The sequence below is a fragment of the Xenopus tropicalis genome, chromosome 1 (assembly GCF_000004195.4).
Source record: "Xenopus tropicalis strain Nigerian chromosome 1, UCB_Xtro_10.0, whole genome shotgun sequence".
NCBI lineage: Eukaryota > Metazoa > Chordata > Amphibia > Anura > Pipidae > Xenopus > Xenopus tropicalis.
The window spans coordinates 86,416,131-86,439,072 of NC_030677.2; the positions used below are offsets into that span (position 1 = coordinate 86,416,131).

The window sequence follows — 22,942 nt, forward strand, 5'->3', positions numbered from 1 at the left end:
TATTCACACCACAGCTACTGGTGGTATGTTTTACTCCTTTGTTACAAGAGTCTATGAAGATTCTCATTCATCCAGGTCATGATATGCAGTCTAAAGCAAATGGACTTTTTTTTCTGACCATTTTTCTTGAAAACGTTTCACCACTAATCAGAGTGGCTTCTTCAGTTCAATTAATTGGAAGGGAATTCACCAGTATTTAAACCCTTGAGGGTAGTACAGTCACAGATATCCAATCACAATGGTTCCATTGAACTTATTCAGATCAGTGTTGGCTGAAACAGACAGGTGTAAGAAGGTATGATCCAGTCACAATGGTACCATGAATTTCATTGATGCAGGTGTTAATCCTTCAAAGTACATGACTGGAAGTGTGGACTGTTTTGAAACTGCCAGTTTACGGATGTCAAGCGGTATTGCATATTGATGATAAGTGGTGTCGCAGGCCCCCCTCCTCTGTTCAGGGATGGCTTTTCCAGGCTGGCATAAATGGCTTCTTTCACCCCTCTTTCAAACCATCTGTCTTCTCGGTCCAAAATAAGCATGTTACAGTCCTCAAACGAGTGTCATTTTCCTTAAGATGTAGATAGACTGTTGAGTCTTGTCCTAAGGAGTTCGCCCTCCTACGTTGGGCCATTCTCTTACAGAGAGGTTGTTTTGTCTCCCTAATGTATAAATTTGTTACAAGAGGCATCATACGGGATATAAAGTCTGCAGTAGGCAGTCTCTAACATTCTACCACAAAATTGTCTTTTACTATGCAGATTGTCTTTGCTGAGAATCATTTTTAATTCAACAACTTCAAAATTCAAAGTAATATTGGACAAAATTGCCCCCCACCCAATACTCACTGGAGATTCACAGTGGTCTTTTCCTTGGAAGTATACAAGAGTTTAAGGAGCACATCTAAGAGTCTGTTTCTTAAAATGATTAGGTTAGCAGATACAAGTCCTCCGAAATCATCATCTGCTCCTTACAAAACACAGAAAAGCAGACATTAATTTTAAAATCATGGCACCTTGTGTGAATTTCCTACATATACCTAAGAGTTAGCAAATATTCACTAAGGGTGATAGTACAAAGATGAAAAATATAGAAATGACACACTCTGCCCCACCAACACCCCTTACATCACATGCACGTACAGTCAAGAAAACTCCATGCACAATTCCCAGTACAGGTCCCTCCCTGTTTGTCCACAACTACCTACTTTGCCCACTGTCAGTATATCCCCTGCAACTAGTTTCCACAGAAACGCCCAAACTTTTATTATGTCCCTCCCTGCACCAACTTCCTAAATAACCACCTCCAGCAACCCCCATCAACAAATTTCACTTTGTGTTATGCTCATGTCACACAGGCTGGGCTCTCTGTTATTTTATTTCAGCTGACAGCAAACTTTCGCACACCACCTAAGGATGAAGACACAGGGAGCTACTAGTAGCAGCAATTAGTCATGGCTACTAAAATAGTTATCAGTAAATGATCAGCATTGTCTGTCTCTACATGTGTTTTTCCAGAGGCAATTCTCAGCATTGTCTATGGCAGGGTATTTTCTGGTTTTAGAGTAATGACAAGTAGCTCTGTGTGCCTTCCCCTTAAACCTTATCCCATTAATTTAAATAAGAACCAAGACCAATCCATCAAGCAGGATACATCCATGTATGGTTGTCTTAAAGAAATGGCTAAAAAAAACATCATCATGATATCTGACAAGACACATTTGGAAGTCAACAATCATATAGAGAACTTGGTAGAGAACAATTAAAAACAAACACTATCCTACCTGAAACATAAATAAAAACCACAATGAATGTACCTGGTTCTAGCTTCTCTTCATTATTAACTTCCATAACCACAAACTTCTCACATACAGCAAACGTAGGTAAGGTTGATGAGATAAACTGGCCAAACCTACATAAGCAAGGGTAGAAAGTTTAAACATTATCTGCATTGACAAAACACATTACTTGAGCAATAAGAACATTTAAAATCCCCAGTAATTAAGAACAGCTAGTAAAAATGGTGTTATATTTTTGTTATATTTACAATTTATTTAAAGGGCATTAAAATAAATTTTCATACATACAAAGACAATTTGCAAATGGCCTCTACTTTATGCTGTTACACAAGAGGCCCATTTCACAGTAATAAAATAAAACACATGTTTTTGTAATAAATACCTGAGCAAGTCATTACTGCTTTGAAAGCCCTGGAGAAGAAAGCTCAAAACATTACTAATGGCAGCAAGTGTGGGCTGGGAGAGCGACATGTCTCGCAGGGTCAGCAGAAGTTTAGGGATCAGCTGGAAGTCCCTCATCAATTTTGCATTTTTGGCAGCTTCACTACAATAAACCAACACAAATAAACACTGATTCAAAATAATTAAAAAGCAATTACAGTGTACTATGAGCAATGGTGTAACTATAAGTTACTGGGCCCTGCAGAAAATTTCAGGGCCCCTCTAAATTAGGATATCTCACAATTAAATTCTGATGAAACCAAAAAGTAATACTTAAAAAGACTTTTGGAATTTTGTCCCAGGGGGAGTTTTTAGTTCCACATTAAGTTTTGGTGCTATTGTTTGAATACCAATACTGAATAAGAGTCTGTGTGTGTATGCTGTTTGCAGATTTAAATGTAACTGATTATTTATCAGAGGAAAAATGGCCACCGGGTGAAAGCTACTATTTGCTTTAGGAAAATGCGATGTTGATAGCAAACGGGGGGGATATATGCAGTACAAATAATGCCATTTGGGTAAGGGAGACGTGCCCAACTGATATACATTGTAGGCAAATGTAGGCTTTACATGTCCTTTAACATGCTCATATTTTACAGTATGAGGTGCATTAGTATATGCAAGTTTTAAATTGACAAACAAGTGGCATCACTTAAAGCTCTTTATAAAGATATATTTTACAAGTTACTTAAGGTTCTTGTTAATATAATTGTACACAGATGTAGACACATTTTACAAGTTTCTACAGCTTGTTAATATATTTATAAACAGATGTAAACAAACCTATAAACAGACACACACACATACAGTATACTGTAATGTAACTATACACTGTACACAATTCCTCAGTTGACTTATTGCCTGTGTAATAAGTCAAAGATTTACAATATATATTATTTATGACCAATCACACTGTTTTTATATATGCATAATTTATTGGTCCCAAATATTTACAGTCATTGTAACATTGTCAGATGAACAGTCCTACCTTGATTCTGTTAGAAGTTCAATGAAATGCTCAAATAGTGAAAGATGGAGTTCATACGGAGCATGTAGCCAGACCTAAGACACATAATAGAAAATAATATGCACTCAGTTTAGAGCCTGCCATATTGCATATCCCCATTCCATTCAGGTGTAAATTTGTATGCATTTGCCTATGAAAACAGTTGTGGACAGTTACTGTAAAGGTCTACTTGCGATTGTCTACAGTGGTAAATATGACATGTCCTCATGAACTCAATGAATTTTACCTACTACAGTGTATATCACGAAACACAGGTTTACAGGGACGATCAGGGTCAGACTGCGCCAGCAGGACACCGAGAAAAAACCAAGGTGGCCCTGCCGACCCATATCCCCATCCCCACCTGCCCTTTCACTCCTCTGTTCCCCTTCTCCCTCGGATCGGGGCAAAAGTAAGTATAAGGTGCACATGCAGGCCTGGCAGTGGGCCTTGCAAACCCCACTCCGACCCTTGGGTTAGATGATGCATGATTTATAATGTGCATTGTTACTGGTTATAGTATTGTTCTCACATTCTGCTCAGATCAGACACTACATACCTCAAAGTCACAAAGTAGATCCTGGAAAGCTGTTGAGTTAGGAATAATTGAAGTCTCGTGGCCACTATCAACTGTTCCCACCAAGGAAAAGGTCAGATGCAGAATATGGCTGTTCAGAAGGCCCCGCTTCTTCTTAAATAGCATTGCTAACAACTAACACAAAGTAAATGTAAATAATTTTAGATTAAAGAGGTAATTTTAACTTAAAGGGGTGGCTCACCTACCCCTAGTTCTGCCCTGGCAGACAACAGCGATGGAAATCACCTTCAGGCATGCAAATCTGGTACCGAAAACTGATTTTGGGTTGATGGCTATAGCAGTAATTGTGACCAGAAAGTGTAGGCCTTAGAAGCAGGCAGACAAATAAGAAGCAGGATCAGAATGTGAGGCAAGGTAACACACTTTATCATACGTACTGTAGCTCTCCGTCCCTTTACTTTATAAGCTGATCTCCTAACATGCATATACAGTGGATAAAACACTCCCTTCTATAATTTATGGAGATATTACAGGGCAAGTGCAGTGATCATTGTGCAATTTCAACATTTCTTTCCCACAATGCAACTTTCTTTCCAAAAATCAAGTGTCATTGTGGTCACAATGGGGTTAATGTTCTTGGCGCAATTGTGCTTCATCTACCGCAACCCTGCAACATTTTTTTGCAAATAGGATGCAATTGCGGGGAAGTCCTTCTAGGGTAATTTCCGGTGTTTGGGGTGTGACATCTGCGCTGGATTTGTTAGCGAGTGTTCTGCTCCTACAAGTGTGATGGGAACCCTGGAGCTACAGCCTGGTCAGTAGTTTCCCTGGGACAATAGGTGCAGCAAACGATCGGATTACATTTGAGGTTATGGGGCAGTCGGTTCGGCGACCGCATCAACGAGCCGTTGCGGTCCCCGATCCGACTGGATTTTCTAACCTGGCCGATCGAGATCTGGCCAATTTCAGGCCAGATATCGGTCGGCCAGGCCGCTCTGTTCTGCCCATACACGGGCCGATTAGCTGCCTAATCGGTCCAAGGGACCGATATCGGTAGCTATAGTCGGCCGTGTATGGGGGCCTTTAAGTTGGGTTAAAAAAAAGACTAAATCCCATTCCTCCTACTGAACCCCAGTGCACATATATACACACACACTCTTACCAACCTATCTAATACATTCATTTCTATAAACTATAGATACAGGTATGGGACCTGTTATATGCAGAATGCTCGGGACTTGCGATTTTCTGGATAATGGATCTTTTTGTAATATGGATCTCCATACCTTAAGTCTACTGAAAATCATTTAAACAATAATTAAACCCAATAGGATTGTTATACCTACAAAAAAGATTAATTATATCTTAATTAGGATCAAGTACAAGTTACTTATTATTATTATAGAGATCATTTTTAAAAATCTAAATTAGCTGATAAAAACAGTCTATGGGAGAAGGTCTTTCTGTAATAAAGAGGTTTCTGGATAAAAGGTATTCCATTTACAACCACTAAATGTAATCTATCCTTTAGCCAGTTCTCTATACAAATATTATGTTCTTGGCCAATATTCCTCATATTTTATCATTACATTTCTGTGCCATACTGTATCAAATGCTTTAACAAAGTCCAAGTAGATAACATCCACTGCCATACCAGGGTCAAGGTTCCTGCTCACGTCTTCATACAAAGCAATTACATTAGTCTGGCACTAGTCTGCATAAAACCATGCTGGCACAAACTCACAGTATTTTAACAATACTTTAGATTTTGTAATATTACTTTATATATATATATATATATAAATTGATTTCTACAGAAAATTAAATTATGGCTTTTACCTAATAGCAGCAACACCAAAAGGTCCTCTGTTGCTGCTATTAGGTAAAAGCCATAATTTAATTTTCTGTAGAAATCAATTTATATATATATATATATATATATATATATATATATATATATATATATATATATATATATATATATATATATATATATAAATTGATTTCTACAGAAAATTAAATTATGGCTTTTACCTAATAGCAGCAACACCAAAGGGTCCTCTGCACTCACCCATTATTAATATATATAGGACATTAAGGCATTCTGTGCATTAAGCTACCAAGAAATGCCCTCCCCCTTTATGTATAACAGGGATTGTTTGTCCATATATTGCAATAAACTTCAAGCTGGCCAACTAAATCAAAGTCACTTTTATCGGATTCATTAAAAATTCTACTGCTTAAATATACATTTGGTTTTTTTTACCTGATAACCTTTAATCCTTTCCATCTCTTTGCTGGCCAGTGGGTTGCTCTTCACCACACAAACAAGTGCCTTGACAGCTGCATACAGTCCTTCTACATCAGAAGCCATAGCCACTAAGCCGAGTATAGCAGCAGCACCACCTATGTACTGTAATGTGGTGGCCACTGGCTTTGGGACAAATGTTCGTACACCTGAATGAAAAACAACAGATGTAACAACCAAGAAAATGTATATTAGCAGAGTGTAAAATAGCATGACTATGTATACAAACCATTCCATAGGCCATTCAATAACCCTGGCAGCATGCAAAGACTTTAAATTGTGCGAAAGGCTGTATTCCTTTGTGCTACATTTTGGTGTGCAGAGACCTGTGGACTGAGCCTTGATTCGAGGGTTGCCTGCGCTAAGCAGGACTCAGTTTGAAAAAAGGTGGGCAGGTGGAGGCACACATCTCCCCTTTCACCAAGTGCCCTCCTGATGCTGCACTTTGTATGAAGCGCTTAAGCAGCTCTTTTTAATAACTAGTAGATTAAACTGATCAGCGAGCTTGGCACTCTCATTAGAACAAAAATTTATCATGATTACCTGCTCTGGATGAAGGGTATGGTGATCAAGGACCATACACTTCAAACTTGTTAACAGATATATGTAAGACAGATTGTGACGCGAGTGGAGTATCATCTTTTTCAAAACTGAGACAAACAGGATTGGTTCATTATTAGGGAATTTACTAATATGTATATAAGCAGTATTATTAATGTTTTTTCCATTTTACTCTTATCACAGCGAATCAAAACCAAAATGAATATGGCTAAAAAAGCCATATTTTATATAGTGTACTAACTGCGGAAGCATAAAGTTTCACCATCTAACTAGCAACAATGATCTAGGACTTCAAACTTGTCACAGGAGCTCCCCATCATGAAAAGTGCCTGCGACACTCACATGCTCAGTGTGCTTTGGGCAACTGCTGAGAAGCTAAGCTTAGTGGTTGTTGCATGCTACAGGGCTGATTATTAAAATCGGATTCTAATTGCACTGGTTTCTGAGCTGCCGTGTAGTAATAACCTGTATTAATTACTAGTCAACCTTATATTTTTGACATTTATATTTTGTTTATACAGGATACTGTGAGTTGGCCCCTAAGTCCCCTAACTAAGCAGCACAGAGCATGTGCAGTGAATCAGCACAAAAGAAGAAGGGGAGCTACTGGTGACATCTTCACCATCTTCTACAGGTGTTGTAAAGATGAGGGAGCAAAGGTGTAGCTTTAAAATTCAACACTCTGGTTCCCTGATCTGAAAATACTACAGATCATAAAGTTTTCAATACATCACAGTCAGACCATAGATTTTACAATCTGTGGTAGTAAAGTAGTTAATGCACTGTACTTGACACACTCTAACTTACCCAAATAGCCGATTAGTGCAGCCCCTATTGTTCGAGCAGGTCCATTCAAATGTCCAGCTGAGTTGTGCAGAAGCTTCACTGGAGTAGCATTCTCATGGGACGATATGGCCAGCTGAGTAACACAATTATTTAAATTTTGCCTGAACAGATCATAAGCACAGGGCTCCGGAAACAAATAATAAAAACTATAATTTTGCTAGTCTATTAGGAAAGCTTTTTAGACCACTGCTTGAAAATAATTCATAGTGCTTGTATGAATGGCCCCAGCAGGCAGTTAAATGGCAGCATCCAAATATACATTTTTTTTATGATAAAATATTACAGGTATGGGATTCCTTATCCGAAAGTTCAGAATTTTGGAAAGGCCATCTCCCATAGACTCCATCATAAGCAAATAATTCAAATTTTTTAAGATGATTTCCTTTTTCTCTGTAATAGTAAAACAGTACCTTGTACTTGATCCCAACTAAGGTATAATTAATCCTTATTGGAGGCAAAACAAGCCTATTGGGTTTCGGTATTTAAATTAGGTCCCATACCTGTAATTGCATATTTCAACTTTTTTAAATTTATATAATGTTTTCTAAAAAATGTTCAGTAACATTATCGAATGCAGCTTTCAAAGCTTATTTATGGAAATATCTCCATTCATTGCTGTGCAAACCACCATGCTACAAAGCTGCATCTCTTAGACCAGTGTTTTTCAACCTTCTTTGGGCAAAGGCACACTTGTTTCATGAAAAAAATCACGAGGCACACCACCATTAGAAAATGTTAAAAAATTTAACTCTGTGCCCAGCAGCAGTGCCCCCCTAGTACATTGGTGCCCAGCAGCAGTGCCCCCCCTAGTACATTGGTGCCAAGAGCAGTGCCCCCCTAGTACATTGGTGCCCTGCCTACGGCACACCAGGCAACATCTCGCGGCACACTAGTGTGCCGCGGAACAGTGGTTGAAAAACGCTGTCTTAGACAACAGGTCAATTTGCATACGTCAAAACAAATACTAAATAATAACCTAATTAAATAAATAATAAACTAATATATATAGGTATAATGGTAATACACACCTGGTGTTACATATTGGTATATAACAAAGAGTTGTGTATTCATATAAAGAAACACTGAGGCAAGCACAGCCTTAATTTGCCACAGGACTCTTGTAAAACCCATTTATTTTAGAGCAGGGGTTGCATGAGCCTTTCTAAATCATATATTTTAAAGACTTGAATGGGGTCGAATGACTGAGGTCACATATTTGCTGTATATTGCCTAAAGCATTAATGCCAACATATCAGCTGGCCACTATTTAAACATACTGAGCTGCAATCGCACCTTTAAAGAACTGTGGGCAAGTATAGTACTGATGGGACTCTAACCATATTAGGTGCAGTAATTGAAATTCAGGTAATGCATGCTATAGTTGGCCAGTTATCTTGGGATGTATTTGATACGGTATATTATATGTTAAAGTGAGGCATTCTCTTATAAGTTTTTAATGGTTTAATAATAAAAACAGTTTTTGTCATGACTGCAGCAAAGAGGCTTCTGTTTGAGGAATACTATAGTCCTCTTTTACAACAGGGTTTTATTTTAAACCTGTACACCACCTCAGCCTAGAGGTATGGACACACAAAAATAAAATTGTTAAGCTATGGTGCACTTTACTTTTACTTACTTTTATAACCTGACACTCGAAAATCTTAATTTTATTTATTATCCCAAATTTACAAACTACACTACAGCTATTGTAGCATGAGACTGGCAGCTTACAGCAACATACAGCAAAATAAGGTAGCGTGTGAATTTATTCCATAAAAGGCATAACTCAATTAACATAACCTAAATCTATGCTCTTTGATTAAGATCAGTCACATATTTCATCTTGTCTGATCTCCTTATCCTTCTCTTAATCTGTTGGCACATGACCCTTCCCTGCTAGTATTTAAAAGAGTCAAGAAAACACTGTTGCTTTATGCAATGGTAGATCCTTCCACCTGACAAGGACATTCCTTTTAGAAAGGAGGTTTATCATTTGCAGAAAGTTTATTTTTTTTACTGTGAATACTGTGAAGTTGTAAAATGCTCTCCCTTAATTGGTTGTACTGCCAGATACATTAGGCAGCTTCAAAAAAGGCAAAAAAAAACCTGAAATGTGACTGGTTTATTGCGGCTTAATGACCTAAAGTGACTGTTTATTGTGGCACCAAGCCCAAGCATGCACAATGTTCTGAGGCAAACAGTAGTCCAAAGTTACTTATAATAATGGTCCTTTAAATTCAGATGACCATATAGTAAGTTATGATACCTTACTATATAATTATACCTCATATAGATTGTAAGCTCTACGGGGCAGGGACCTCCTTCATCTTGTGTTTCTGACTCTTATTGCAACTGTACCTTGTATTTATTTGTATTTATTGGTGTATTTATCCATTATCTTTAACCCCCTGTTTGTATTAATGTATTCTACTGTACAGCGCTGCGTACATAAGTATCGCTTTATAAATAAAGATATACATACATACATGTTTTCCAAAGAACTATTTTACAGATGGCCATATAGTAAGTTAAATAGGAAATCTGGTAATACAAGTAAAAATTTGACAAGTAATTTTTGGCAAGAGAACTGGAATCACGCTTATGTAGGAGATAAAGGGAACCAATCTTTAATAAATACGCAATCATAAAACATTAAAATATTTATGATCAAGACTACGCAAAATTAAGACAAGAAATTCTTTGTAGTTATGCATGAATATTGAAACTATCTTACTGTCTTAGAAGCTCTAGTTTCAGCTTGATAAGTCACCTTTTAGCCTTATGACTAGAATTTGTGTGTGTGGGAAGAGCGAAATGTTGACTTGGCAGGTTTAGAATTGAGGGTGACTGGACAGATAAAAAGATTTGTATGTATATTTTAGCCCTATCAACATCCAACATACCTGCTTTGCAATGGCTTTACTATCCAGTTTGTTGTAAACTTTTCGAATCCGTGCAACAGTGAGTGAAGAAACTGAAAGTGCATAGAGTCCAAAGGAAACCTTCTCTTCTGGCACAAGTGACACCAGGGATAGACTGCCTGTTTCAGATTTTGAGTCTTTACCTTAAAATGAATAAATAATATAAAACATTCATGGGCTACAGCTCTTACAGTCATGTTTATAAAAGTCTGTATTTAATTTCTTGCCAAAATGATTTGTGAAATTTGGCAAAAAAAAAAAAAATCTGTTTAAAGGAGAAATCATTTTGGCATTTTATAGATTTGCCGCATTAGTGCAACCTAGAACAATATATTTATTCTGCAGAAACCATTACCATACCTGAGTAAACAGCTTTAGAAGCTTTCTCTTCATTTTCTCAAGATAGCAGCTGCCATTTTAAGTAGCTTCCTGCCTGCAGTCTAGCTATAGCTCACATCATATGTTCCTAAGTGAGGGGGAGGGAGTTCTTAGCATTCTTGTGGGAGGGGGAGCAGGAGAGAGAAGAGAACTAAGCAAACTTGGCCACGGGAATTAAGGATGTTTCTGAGAGAGGAAGTCAAACACTGGAACATCATGTTTACAAAGAGAGACAAGAAATCCAGTTTCTTTTGATAGAGGATTTATTGCAGAATTACTGTAAGTGCTTATGGCTGTATTTACATTTACCTTTCTGATAAAGCTTACTTAGTTTTAACTTTTCCTTTTCCTTTAATAAGAACACATCCCCTTCATGCTTTGTCCAGCATTCACAATGGCAGGTTAATGTCATTCTTGAACTGCCTATACACAGGGTTGCAGATGGCCATGCGCGTCATTATGCGAAGAAAGATCCACAAGTCTAGATAACCAGAATGTACGTATCTTCCACAATCTTTTACCCAGGTTTCTACTCAAGTATACTAGTCTTGTGTATGTTTACACAATATTTTACTCAGCTTCACAGTTTTGCTGGATTTTACAGAAAAGGCAGGGCAGAAAATCTACTGCAGGCTTTGTTATTTTAATGGTAAAAATAAAAGCATCATCAGATCTGCATTACCTTATCTGCCAATAGAAAAAAATTGAATATATTTGAAATCTGCACCAGTGTGCAGTGTTTCTTAAACAAAAATACATTATTTTTGTTTGCTATGGAAATTTACAATTACAAATATGAACATTTTAATTGTAGTATGTATTTTTTGAAGATTTGTATTCATTTTAATACTCCTATTACATTCTAACCTAAAAAATAAATAGATATTACATATTAATTTTGCTTAATTTCCCCAAGTTTCTATAATAAACTGGCTCAGCAATTTTATAGTTGCTTAGCAGGTTGCCTATTTTAAATGCCTCTATTAAATGCCAAAGGAAATGTATTAAAATCTATTTTGGTATTTTTAATACAAAGATCACATCTTAACACTGCTTATTTGACAAAATAACCCAGTGGTCCAGTTTCCTTCCATGCAACATATGACCTTTTTCTTAAATTAGTTATATGACTTTCAACAAATTGCACTGCAGATTTGCAATGAGTTGGGGTTGGGGTTGGGGGGGTGAAGCAATGAATATGTTCCTTGTCAAGAAGCTTTCAAACATCCAACTAAACTCAAATTCCCTCCTCTTGAAAGGATGATGAGCAGAATGGAATTTGTTGCTGGTGACAGATTGATTATTTTTGCAATGAGACACTTCTATAGTGTCCAGTCGGGTAAGGTTCTTGACTAATATCTTCTAGTGATTTTGATTATTCTGTGCAGCAAGTATTTGGTTTCCTAAAATCATTGCAGCTAAGGTCTTTGGTGATGCTAGATATCTGCCATCTTGCCAGTACCTGCAACTTTTAATTTGATGCACTTTGTTGTTGTTGGAGAGTCTAAAATCAACAATTAGTTCTCAAGTTTTATCTGAATTTAGAAGCAGGTTGTTATCTTCCCAATCTCATATTATTAGTTTAGTCAATAACTCTCTATTGGATGATCTGTAATCTACATGGATAAGACTGACCAATGTGGTATCATCTTCAGACTTGTACATTTGGACTGGGACTTGTGCATTTGGACTGGGACTTTTTGTATGATGCTGCTGCTGCTGCTGCTGCTGCTGTTTTATCTTAAAAAATTGGAAAACTGGGCAGCAAACTGGAAAATGAGGTTCAATGTTGATAAGTGCAAAGTTATGCATTTTGGTAGAAATAATATAAACGCGAACTATCTACTGAATGGTAGTTTGTAGGGGGTATCCTTAATGGAGAAGGATCTAGGGGTTTTTGTAAATAACAAGTTGTCTAATTCCAGGCAGTGTCATTATGTAGCTACTAAAAGCAAATAAAGTGCTGTCTTGAATAAAAAAGGGCATTGACTCAAGGGATGAGAACATAATTTTGCCCCTTTATAGGTCCTTGGTAAGGCCTCACCTTGAGTATGCAATGCAGTTTTGGGCTCCAGTCCTTAAAAAGGATATTAATGAGCTGGAGAGAGTGCAGAGACGTGCAACTAAACTGGTTAAGGGGATGGAAGATTTAAACTATGAGGTTAGACTGTCGAGGTTGGGGTTGTTCTCTCTGGAAAAGAGGCGCTTGTGAGGGGACACGATTACTCTAAGTACATTAGAGAAGATTATAGGCAGATGGGGGGTGTTCTTTTTTCCCATAAAAACAATCAACGCACCAGAGGTCACCCCTTTAGATTAGAGGAACGGAGCTTCCATTTGAAGCAGCGTAGGTGGTTTTTCACGGTGAGGGCAGTGAGTTTGTGGAATGCCCTTCCTAGAGATGTGGTAATGGCAAATTCTGTTAATGCCTTTAAGAGGGGCCTGGATGAGTTCTTGAACAATCAGAATATCCAAGGCTATTGTGATACTAATATCTACAGTTAGTATTAGTGGTTGTATAAATAGTTTATGTATGTGAGTGTATAGATTGGTAGGTGTGGGTTGTGTGTGCTGGGTTTACTTGGATGGGTTGAACTTGATGGACTCAGGTCTTTTTTTCAACCCTATGTAACTATGAAATAATCTTAATCGGAAGGAACATTTGTTTAAACAAACATAAATAATAAGACAGCATTTACAAATACAAGAATAAAACACCATTTTATAAGACAATTAAAGTGTATGATTAAATTTAAGTTTGAGCATATTCACACTTACATGGTGTACACACTGCTTGAAAGCTTCCCACATAATTTGGTCCAAGTTCATATATGATACCAACATTAGCAGCAGTTAAGACTTCCTCCAAAAAGTGAGTTGGTCCCAGACGCCACACCAGGCAGGACAGCTGGCGCTGTGCTGGTGGAGTGCCAATGTATGCATAAACCGTACTCACCACTGGTGGGTTTGTTGAACCAGACCCTCCAGGGGTACTGTGCACATAATGAAGCTGCAAAAAATACAGAAAACATCCAGTTACCATTTGTAATAAAGTAGTTTGTAAGCAAAAATAAAGAATTGCTATGGCCTCTCATAATACAGAACATGAACATAAGAAAAGTGCATAGAATATGCCCCTTGCGCCCCTTCTGCACCCTGTGCTCTTCGGATAAGCCCTTTTACCTTTTATAAAGTCTAAAAAAAAACAAACTAAAACTAACCCTACTGGCATGTTCACTTGTGTTTGACAAACCTGCAGCACAACACCATTGGGATAATACCTGGGTGCCAGTACAAAGGATTACTAGACATTCGAGGATAATGACAGCACTCACAGGAGTTTTCACGCGATGAAGCAAAACAAGTTAAATGTGTGAAAGTTTTCAGCTTTCATGCATCCGACGTTTCAGCTCCTGACTGGAACTTTCATCAGGGATAACACGGGAGTTTACGGTAGCACCTACTGCAGAGTGACAAGAGCGGCAAGATGTCCCACATGAGAAAGTGTAGAAGGCACTTCTGCCATACCCCCCAAATTCCTAACTAACGTTATACAATTGGTACAGTTTGAGCGATGCTCGTCTGCCTATCACAGCTCAGGACATGCGATTGCTATACCTGCCCCCCAATGACCTCGGGTACGGCCGTGGCTGCTCACTTAAATGCCCACAATTGAAATGCAGGGGTGCTGTGCGCATACTGTGGGGAGATCATCCAGAGGGCCGGGTACCTGCTCATCACTGCAGTGTCTGAAGTCTCCCCTGGCCAGTCACTACATGCAAAGGGCTACCTACACTAACGCCATTCTTAGGACTCGGTATATAGGTAAGGAAATACACTATGTTCTACCTAGAAGGACGGGGTTCCGGATGAGGTGGTCCTGTCATATAAGCATGCTGTCTGTGTCTCCTAATGTTTTGTTTATGTCTCTCTTTGTGTTCATATAATGTATGTAAATGTTACTTTTGTTCTCTTTTGTGTTATTTTTGTTCACTTTGACACAACTTGTATACACAGTGGTTGCCTAGCAACATCAAATTTGCTGTTTAAACTGCCCTGCGCCTATTCATTGTTGTTATCCCTGATGAAAGTTCCAGTCAGGAACTGAAACGTCGGATGCATTAAAGTTGAAAACTTCACATATTTAACTTGTTTTGCTTCATTGCATGAAAACTCCTGTGAGTGCTCTCATTCTCCTCAAATATGACAGCACTCACCGGAGTGCAACCTAAAACATTTTACAGGACAAGAGGGGATAGATTCATAGCCCTTTCCTAGAAATCTAGAAATTTTGTAGGCATATATTGTTCATGTTTACAGAACACAGGGTCTGGGTATTCTGCAGACTAATGAAGGACACTTTGCTAGGCAGAAGCCTTTATTTTAGAACCAAATAGAATGTCGGATGTAAATAAACATAAAACAATGGAGCCAGGAAAATTGGTGTGACGTAAACATCTTGATGCACCAAAAGTCACCAGGTCATCTAAAATAGTATACAGAGAAATAAAGCACATGATAAGAGAGCTTGCACTTTGTAAGTCCTTTAAGTTCAGAACACAAAATACAGCATTACTAGGAAGTATGGAACTACCCAGGGTGAAATTTTATTTTTGCCCTATTATCACTTTTTGGGATGGTGGAAGAGCCTGTAACAAGTAGTAGAATATTTATATTCAAGGAATACATACTTCTACAACAGACATTTATGAAACATGGATGTCATATTTATTTATTTAAAGAATGTATATGCATAAAAGTTAACTCAATTATCCTTAGACTTCGGTATTTCCATCTCTGTGCAAGAAGAAATGGTGGATGTTCCTTGCCCTTAGGAAGGACGGAATTTTACTCAAAAATACAGCAATGAAAGTGCAAATCATATGTTGCTAGCAATAGAGGTCGAAACTTGCTGCAGGTTGTCTCACCTTTACTGTGCTGACAAGTTGACCATCTATATAGAGTGCTGCTGTGCTGTTCTTCAGCATGCCTTTACTCATTACCAGTACCAGGTGATGCCACTGGCCTTCCATTATCAGATCACTGCAGCGGAAGCGAGCACAGCACGGTAGGATTTCATAGAAGGATGCTTCTTCGCTAAAGTCATCCACTGTAAAGGAAGCAGTAGGCAAGCTCAAAATTCTTGAATTAGGAGCATTGTCCTATTAGTGTCATTGAAGACACTGTTTAGCACCAGTTAATAGAACAATATCGGGTTTTTTTTGTTTGTTTTTTTAATGTGGTGTCATTTATCCAGAATAACTACATTAAGAACCTTATGCATAACTTATTCAAGCAAATAGTGCAGAAATTATTTTATAATCCTTAAAGGAATACTGTCATGTATTTTTTTTCAAAAAGCATTAATTAATACAGGATTCTGCACTGAAATACCTTTTTCAAAAACACAGATTTTTTTAATATTTAATTTTGAAATTTCACATGGGGCTAGCAATATTCTTCATTTACCAGGATGCCAGAGCCATGTGGCATGCGCTCTGATAAACTTCAGTTACACTTTACTGCTGAGCTGCAAGTTGGAGTGATATCACCCCCCCCTCTCAGCAGCCGATCAGCAGAACAATGGGAAGTAGCAAGATAGCTGCTCCCACTAGATATCAGAATAGCACTCAATAGTAAGAAATCCAAGTCTGGCTTGCAACTCCTCCAGTTAAATGGGAGTAGGAGAAACAATAGGTTACCTGAAAGCAGTTCTAATGTGTAGCACTGGCATGATGCACTGAGATGGCTGCCTACACACCAATACTACAACTAACAAACAAAAAAAAATTGTTGGTTCAAGAATAATATTTTAAATAGTAGAGTAAACTATTTGCTATGTAAGTGTAATTTACAAATAAAAAGTATAAAAATCAAGACAGTATCCATTTACGGTAATTAAATTATGCTGAGCACAAAGTGGCCACTAAGTTTTCAGCTAAACTGGAGAAAGGGTTGTCTGACTTTAGATTCTAATAGGAAACCTAACACAGGGACAATCTGGCAGACTGCTTCTCAAAGGAACCAAGTTTTATTTTAAGTGGTACTAAATAAGTTTATGGACCTTGCAAACCTGAATTCCCAAACCAAAAATATAAATTTAAGGATTCTTCATTTACCATAGTTCTGTAAAAGCTCTTCCTTTGTGGACACGATAAGTGATTTATCTTTAGCAGAGAGGACAATGTTAAGACAGACGAAGTGTTGCTCTGAAGAATTGGCACGCCTAACTAAAGTCAGAAGTCGGACTGGATGGTTGTTGGGAGGGCTGCTTAAATGCTCAATACAAAACCAGGTAGAGTATGTTAACCCAGATGGTGGTGGGAACAGGCGTTCTCCTACAGGAAAAAAATATTTTATGAAGTTCTAATTTATTGTTAACAAAATAAGATTTTATTACACAGCCTGATTATATTTTTGCTCAAGTGACCTATTCTTTGAAACCTTACAATATTTATTTCAGTTTTTCCCAAATGCTAAGACCCCTATTAAGTTGCAAAGCTTTAATTTTAATGTAGTGCTCCTTAATTTTCTGGGGCTTAACATGTAGTTTGACTGATCAAAGTATCTTTCTGATGAACTGACACACTGATTAAAGAAGGAAATGTTTTGATCAATGCACCAATTTGTTAACACTCATTACCAATTCATTATGATAAACAATTCATGTGCTAAAATTTGCCATACTGGAAATCCGTTATGATTCCAGAGGAGTTTTTTTGCAGGGGGTAGAAGTTAAGTTCTTTTGCATCTTTATTTGTGCGCATCAAGCACAGAATGAACTTCTGATACTTTCTGTATGGCCTGTGCTGATAAATAGGGACTCATAACAGTAAGTGCAAGCTTTCATATTCTGCCAATATAAGGGCAAAGGCAAACTGTGTTCCGTTGCCCTTGTGAAATGTAATAGTCCAGCTGCATATACAGTGGAGGAAATAATTATTTGACCCCTCACTGATTTTGTAAGTTTGTCCAATGACAAAGAAATGAAAAGTCTCAGAACAGTATCATTTCAATGGTAGGTTTATTTTAACAGTGGCAGATAGCACATCAAAAGGAAAATCGAAAAAATAACTTTAAATAAAAGATAGCAACTGATTTGCATTTCATTGAGTGAAATAAGTTTTTGAACCCTCTAACAAAAAAAGACTTAATACTTAGTGGAAAAACCCTTGTTTGCAAGCACAGAGGTCAAACGTTTCTTGTAATTGATGACCAAGTTTGCGCACATTTTAGGAGGAATGTTGGTCCACTCCTCTTTGCAGATCATCTCTAAATCCCTAAGGTTTCGAGGCTGTCTCTGTGCAACTCTGAGCTTGAGCTCCCTCCATAGGTTTTCTATTGGATTAAGGTCCGGAGACTGACTAGGCCACTCCATGACCTTAATGTGCTTCTTCTTGAGCCACTCCTTTGTTGCCTTTGCTGTATGTTTTGGGTTATTGTCGTGCTGGAACACCCATCCACGACCCATTTTCAGTTTCCTGGCAGAGGGAAGGAGGTTGTCGTTCAGGATTTCACGAAACATGGCTCCGTCCATTTTCCCGTTAATGCGAATAAGTTGTCCTGTGCCCTTAGCAGAAAAACACCCCCAAAGCAAAATGTTTTCACCCCCATGCTTGACGGTGGGGACGGTGTTTTGGGGGTCATAGGCAGCATTTTTCTTCCTCCAAACACAGCGAGTTGAGTTAATGCCAAAGAGCTCTATTTTGGTCTCATCAGACCACAGCACCTTCTCCCAGTCACTCACAGAATCATTCAGGTGTTCATTGGCAAACTTCAGACGGGCCTGCACATGTGCCTTCTTGAGCAGGGGGACCTTGCGAGCCCTGCAGGATTTTAATCCATTGCGGTGTAATGTGTTTCCAATGGTTTTCTTGGTGACTGTGGTCCCTGCTAATTTGAGGTCAACTAACTCCTCCCGTGTAGTTCTAGGATGCTTTTTCACCTTTCTCAGAATCATTGACACCCCACGAGGTGAGATCTTGCGTGGAGCCCCAGAGCGAGGTCGATTGATGGTCATTTTGTGCTCCTTCCATTTTCGAACAATCGCACCAACAGTTGTCACCTTCTCTCCCAGCTTCTTGCTAATGGTTTTGTAGCCCATTCCAGCCTTGTGCAGGTCTACAATTTTGTCTCTGACATCCTTGGACAGCTCTTTGGTCTTTCCCATGTTGGAGAGTTTGGAGTCTGCTTGATTGATTGATTCTGTGGACAGGTGTCTTTTATACAGGTGACTAGTTAAGACAGGTGTCCTTAATGAGGTTGACTAATTGAGTAGAAGTGTCTAACCACTCTGTGGGAGCCAGAACTCTTAATGGTTGGTAGGGGTTCAAAAACTTATTTCACTCAATGAAATGCAAATCAGTTGCTATCTTTTATTTAAAGTTATTTTTTCGATTTTCCTTTTGATGTGCTATCTGCCACTGTTAAAATAAACCTACCATTGAAATGATACTGTTCTGAGACTTTTCATTTCTTTGTCATTGGACAAACTTACAAAATCAGTGAGGGGTCAAATAATTATTTCCTCCACTGTATGGATTATACACTTGATTAAATGCAAGGTAACCCTCTACTTTCTGTTGATTCCTATAATAACTTTAGAGGGGTTTTATCTATCAGTGAAAGTTAGTACAGGTATGGGACCTGTTATCCAGAATGCTCAGGACCTGGGGTTTTCCGGATAAGGGCTCTTTCTGTAATTTGGATCTCCTACCTTTATTCTACTGAAAAAATTATTTAAACCGTAATTAAACCCAATAGGATTGTTTTGCCTCCAATACGGATTAATTATATCTTAGCTGGAATCAAGTACAAGGTACTGTTTTATTATTACAGAGAAAAGGAAAAAAACACATTCTTCTAAAAAAAACACATTCTTTGTAACCCACACCAGTAACCAATAAACTAATTTAAACAACATAATTTAGTACCTGTCCCAATTCCACTAAGGACAGCTCCATCAACAAGACCTGTGGTGACTGCATTACTGGTAGGTGCATTATGAGGAGCTAAACTTGGCAGGAAGAGACAACTGCATAACAAAAGAAATGATTTAGACAAATGTTCAATGTATAGGCAACAAACTATAGCAAAACTTTTTACTATTTTCTGGATGTTCCATCACTGGCATTCATTGAAATAACCTCAGATAATACAAAAGATGGAAATAAAGGACCAAGGCAGAATTACTGCTTAGTAGTGCTTTAGGGCTGTGACACACAGGGAGATAAGTCGCCGATGACAAGGGAGATTTGTTGCGCGGCGACTTATCTCCCCGTGTGTCACACAAAATGTTTCAGGTATCATTTCTGAAGTGTGTATATCTTCGTTGTCCATTTCATGTGTTTAGTCCACATGTTAAAAGATCATTAAAATATTACCAAATATTATCTATTTTAAGTCCAAACAACTTTTAAAATTTAAACTGCCAGGGACATTCTACGTGGTTCTTTAAAGTATAAAATAAGTATATATACATTCAAAAAAAGGGTCCATGGTGCCTAAAACATGTTGCGTGGTCTCACAATAAGGCACCACTAAAGCAGTCATTCTGCATTGGACTTTTATTACATTTTTTTTTTTTTTCAAATTTTCTGAGGATCTAATAACAGTTTATTTCAGGCAATGTTAAACAGTACAGTTCAAATCAAAGACATTTTAATACTGGACAAACGCAGACTGACCAACCCTTGCCCATGGCAGCTTATTGGCTGCAGTATGGTGCACTTGGGACTGCCTGTTTAACCAATATACAGCCATGAAACCAGGCAGATATCAGGCATGACTGAAAAACATCCCTTAGGATGATCTGGTAGCTTAATTTGCTCAGTTTGGCCGAGATGTGGGTGGTAGTGATATGCAAGATTTTTGGCACATTTAGTTGCGTGAAAAACGCCTGTAGGCTCCAATGGCAGCATGGTAGCATTCAAAAACCATGCACTGACTTTCAGTACATTGTGTGAATTTTTGCTGCTTTGCTAATTTTTTGGTGAAACAAAACAAGACAGGTACACTCATCACTCATGGGTGACCATATCGGTCAATGATCCATTTGTTTGGCAACAACACCAAACGAGAGGTTATTTAGTTTCTGCAAAGAGATATTTTGGCATCAGTGGTCATTCTTTGTAGTGTATTCATTCTAACCTACAATTCTAGAAATTAACAGGAAAGCAAATATGCATTATTGTCAATAATATTGCAAATGACATGTAAACAAAGAAAAAAGTAGCATTTTTAAAAGAAAACAAAAAAATCTAAATACATATCGCATTTTTTAAAACAAATTAAACATATACATTTCTACAGCTATAATTATAAATGTTTATAAAACACATCTTGAACTTTAAGGGTGAGGTAAAACAAAAAAAAAAAGGTTTTGTTATCAATTCAATTTGCAGCAAAATGGGAAAAAATGCGCTTTAAATAATTGAAACTGCCATAAAGCCTAGCCACCCTCTGCTGCAGCCTTGAATGTGAAAGTAAAATTAGACAAAGATGCTATAAAGAACATCATTTTCACAAGAACATGTCTTAAGGTACCATACTTTTTTTATTTACTATTATTGTACTTCAATAACCCTGGGCTGCTTGACTGGAGGGGGAAGCAAAAAGATTTAGGAATTTTTCAAAGTAAATTTTGCAAAAAAGTTCTTCTTACCCAAACCCTTCTAAAGATGTGTCAAATTCAACAAAGGCTGGAGTCACTGATGATCCATGAAGCCTGATGTCATGTGGCGTTGTCATAGAAACTAGGCACTTTACTCTTGTAAGGGGCACTGTACTTCCTTCTGCCGACTTTACCAAGCTCCGGTTTATCCTGTAGTGGCTATCTTCACTCACACAGAACACACTGTCAGAGCCAATACCTTCTGTCGACATGATCATGCTACCTATGTTATACACAGGAAAATTAGTGTAAGTACAGAAAATGAATATCTGCATAAGGCAATATAAAGAGCCAATAAAGATGCCATAAACTGAGCTGTGTAAATGTATTCTGTTTATAGTCTGCTCTCCACATTTCTTTTTCCAATTTACAACATTTACTACAATTTTGTAATTTCTTTCATGACAACTTACTTCTCATTTCAGGCTCATAACTCAAGGAACTGGGCTTGTGTGTTCTATACTGTTTAAGCAGCCGTTTGTCCCAGGCGGCACAGTTTAGAGGGTCTCCTAAGCGTAGGAATTCCCTGTAAGATTAAATGTTTTTTTAAAAAGAGAGGAAAAGTGAGGCAAAGGAAGATTATAACAGCACATCAATATATCTGTATATTATTATTGTGTAAAGATTTACCAAATTGTTGAAAGACTTTTTTTTAGCAAAGGAGAAATTACAGCATTACTAAAATGTTGTTACAGGAACAAATTGTTGAGGGTGAGGGTTTTTCATTTCCCCTAGCAGTTACTGTAAAATCCTATTTTGCCATGGCTTCCCTTTTTTACTAAACATTAAGCACTGCATTTAGGTTAAAAACAAAAAATACAAACGTAACTTCCTTCAAAACATGTTTTCTTGTTCAGCTTGTACATTGTTTTTAAAAATCAGAAGAGAAAGGGACAGGCATAATTGCTTTCAGCAGCAATTACATCTAAACATAAACTGAAAAGTAAAAATTTGTAAAGAATGTATATTGGATAAATGCCAAATTTTTTTCGTTGCACAAATAACTTAGGGTCGCTAAAAAAAAAAAAAAAAGATTGAAGTCATATGAATGGTTCAGATTTGGTTGGCTCAACCAAATCCTACAAAAATTTAGGGATGCACCGAATCGGGCCGAGTGCAGTGAATGTACAGAACTTGCTGAGCATATAATCATCATGAAACTTATTTAAAAAGCACATGGAGTAGACCTGATATACGTTGGAATCAAGAGAATCCAGTTAAGTTAAATACTGTAGAGACTTCTCAGGGTAACACCAAAAACTGGAAACCCCATCAATGGAAACGAGCATATAACACCAATTAATTACCAAGTAATTGGGTATGTTAACTTCATTGTGGAATGGTCTTACAATGCCAAAAAAAATCATGTATTAAGGATGTGACCCAAGAGCGTGGCCTGGATGCGTGCTAAGACGTAGTCACTGGAGCTCCGACAAAAACCTTGATATTAAACAGGTTTTTTGCCACACATGG

At 37.7% G+C, this 22,942-nt stretch overlaps 1 protein-coding gene across 6 annotated transcripts in view; it reads right to left on the bottom strand.

Annotated features, from left to right (window-relative positions):
* wdfy3 (WD repeat and FYVE domain containing 3) overlaps positions 1–22,942 on the bottom strand; it is a 206,293-nt gene that overhangs the window by 77,884 nt on the left and 105,467 nt on the right. For 5 of the 6 annotated variants that reach the window (XM_012955308.3, XM_012955305.3, XM_004911065.4 and 2 more), the window contains 14 exons: positions 21,883–21,995; positions 21,461–21,692; positions 19,731–19,831; positions 16,917–17,135; positions 15,726–15,907; positions 13,576–13,807; positions 10,402–10,562; positions 7,460–7,571; positions 6,050–6,240; positions 3,805–3,957; positions 3,228–3,301; positions 2,181–2,342; positions 1,817–1,911; positions 849–969 (listed from right to left, as the gene is read on the bottom strand). In XM_012955308.3, coding sequence (XP_012810762.1) covers positions 849–969; positions 1,817–1,911; positions 2,181–2,342; positions 3,228–3,301; positions 3,805–3,957; positions 6,050–6,240; positions 7,460–7,571; positions 10,402–10,562; positions 13,576–13,807; positions 15,726–15,907; positions 16,917–17,135; positions 19,731–19,831; positions 21,461–21,692; positions 21,883–21,995 — 2,148 coding nt within the window. The remainder of the gene's footprint in view (positions 1–848; positions 970–1,816; positions 1,912–2,180; positions 2,343–3,227; positions 3,302–3,804; positions 3,958–6,049; positions 6,241–7,459; positions 7,572–10,401; positions 10,563–13,575; positions 13,808–15,725; positions 15,908–16,916; positions 17,136–19,730; positions 19,832–21,460; positions 21,693–21,882; positions 21,996–22,942) is intronic. The other variant, XM_012955309.3, reaches the window with a different exon arrangement.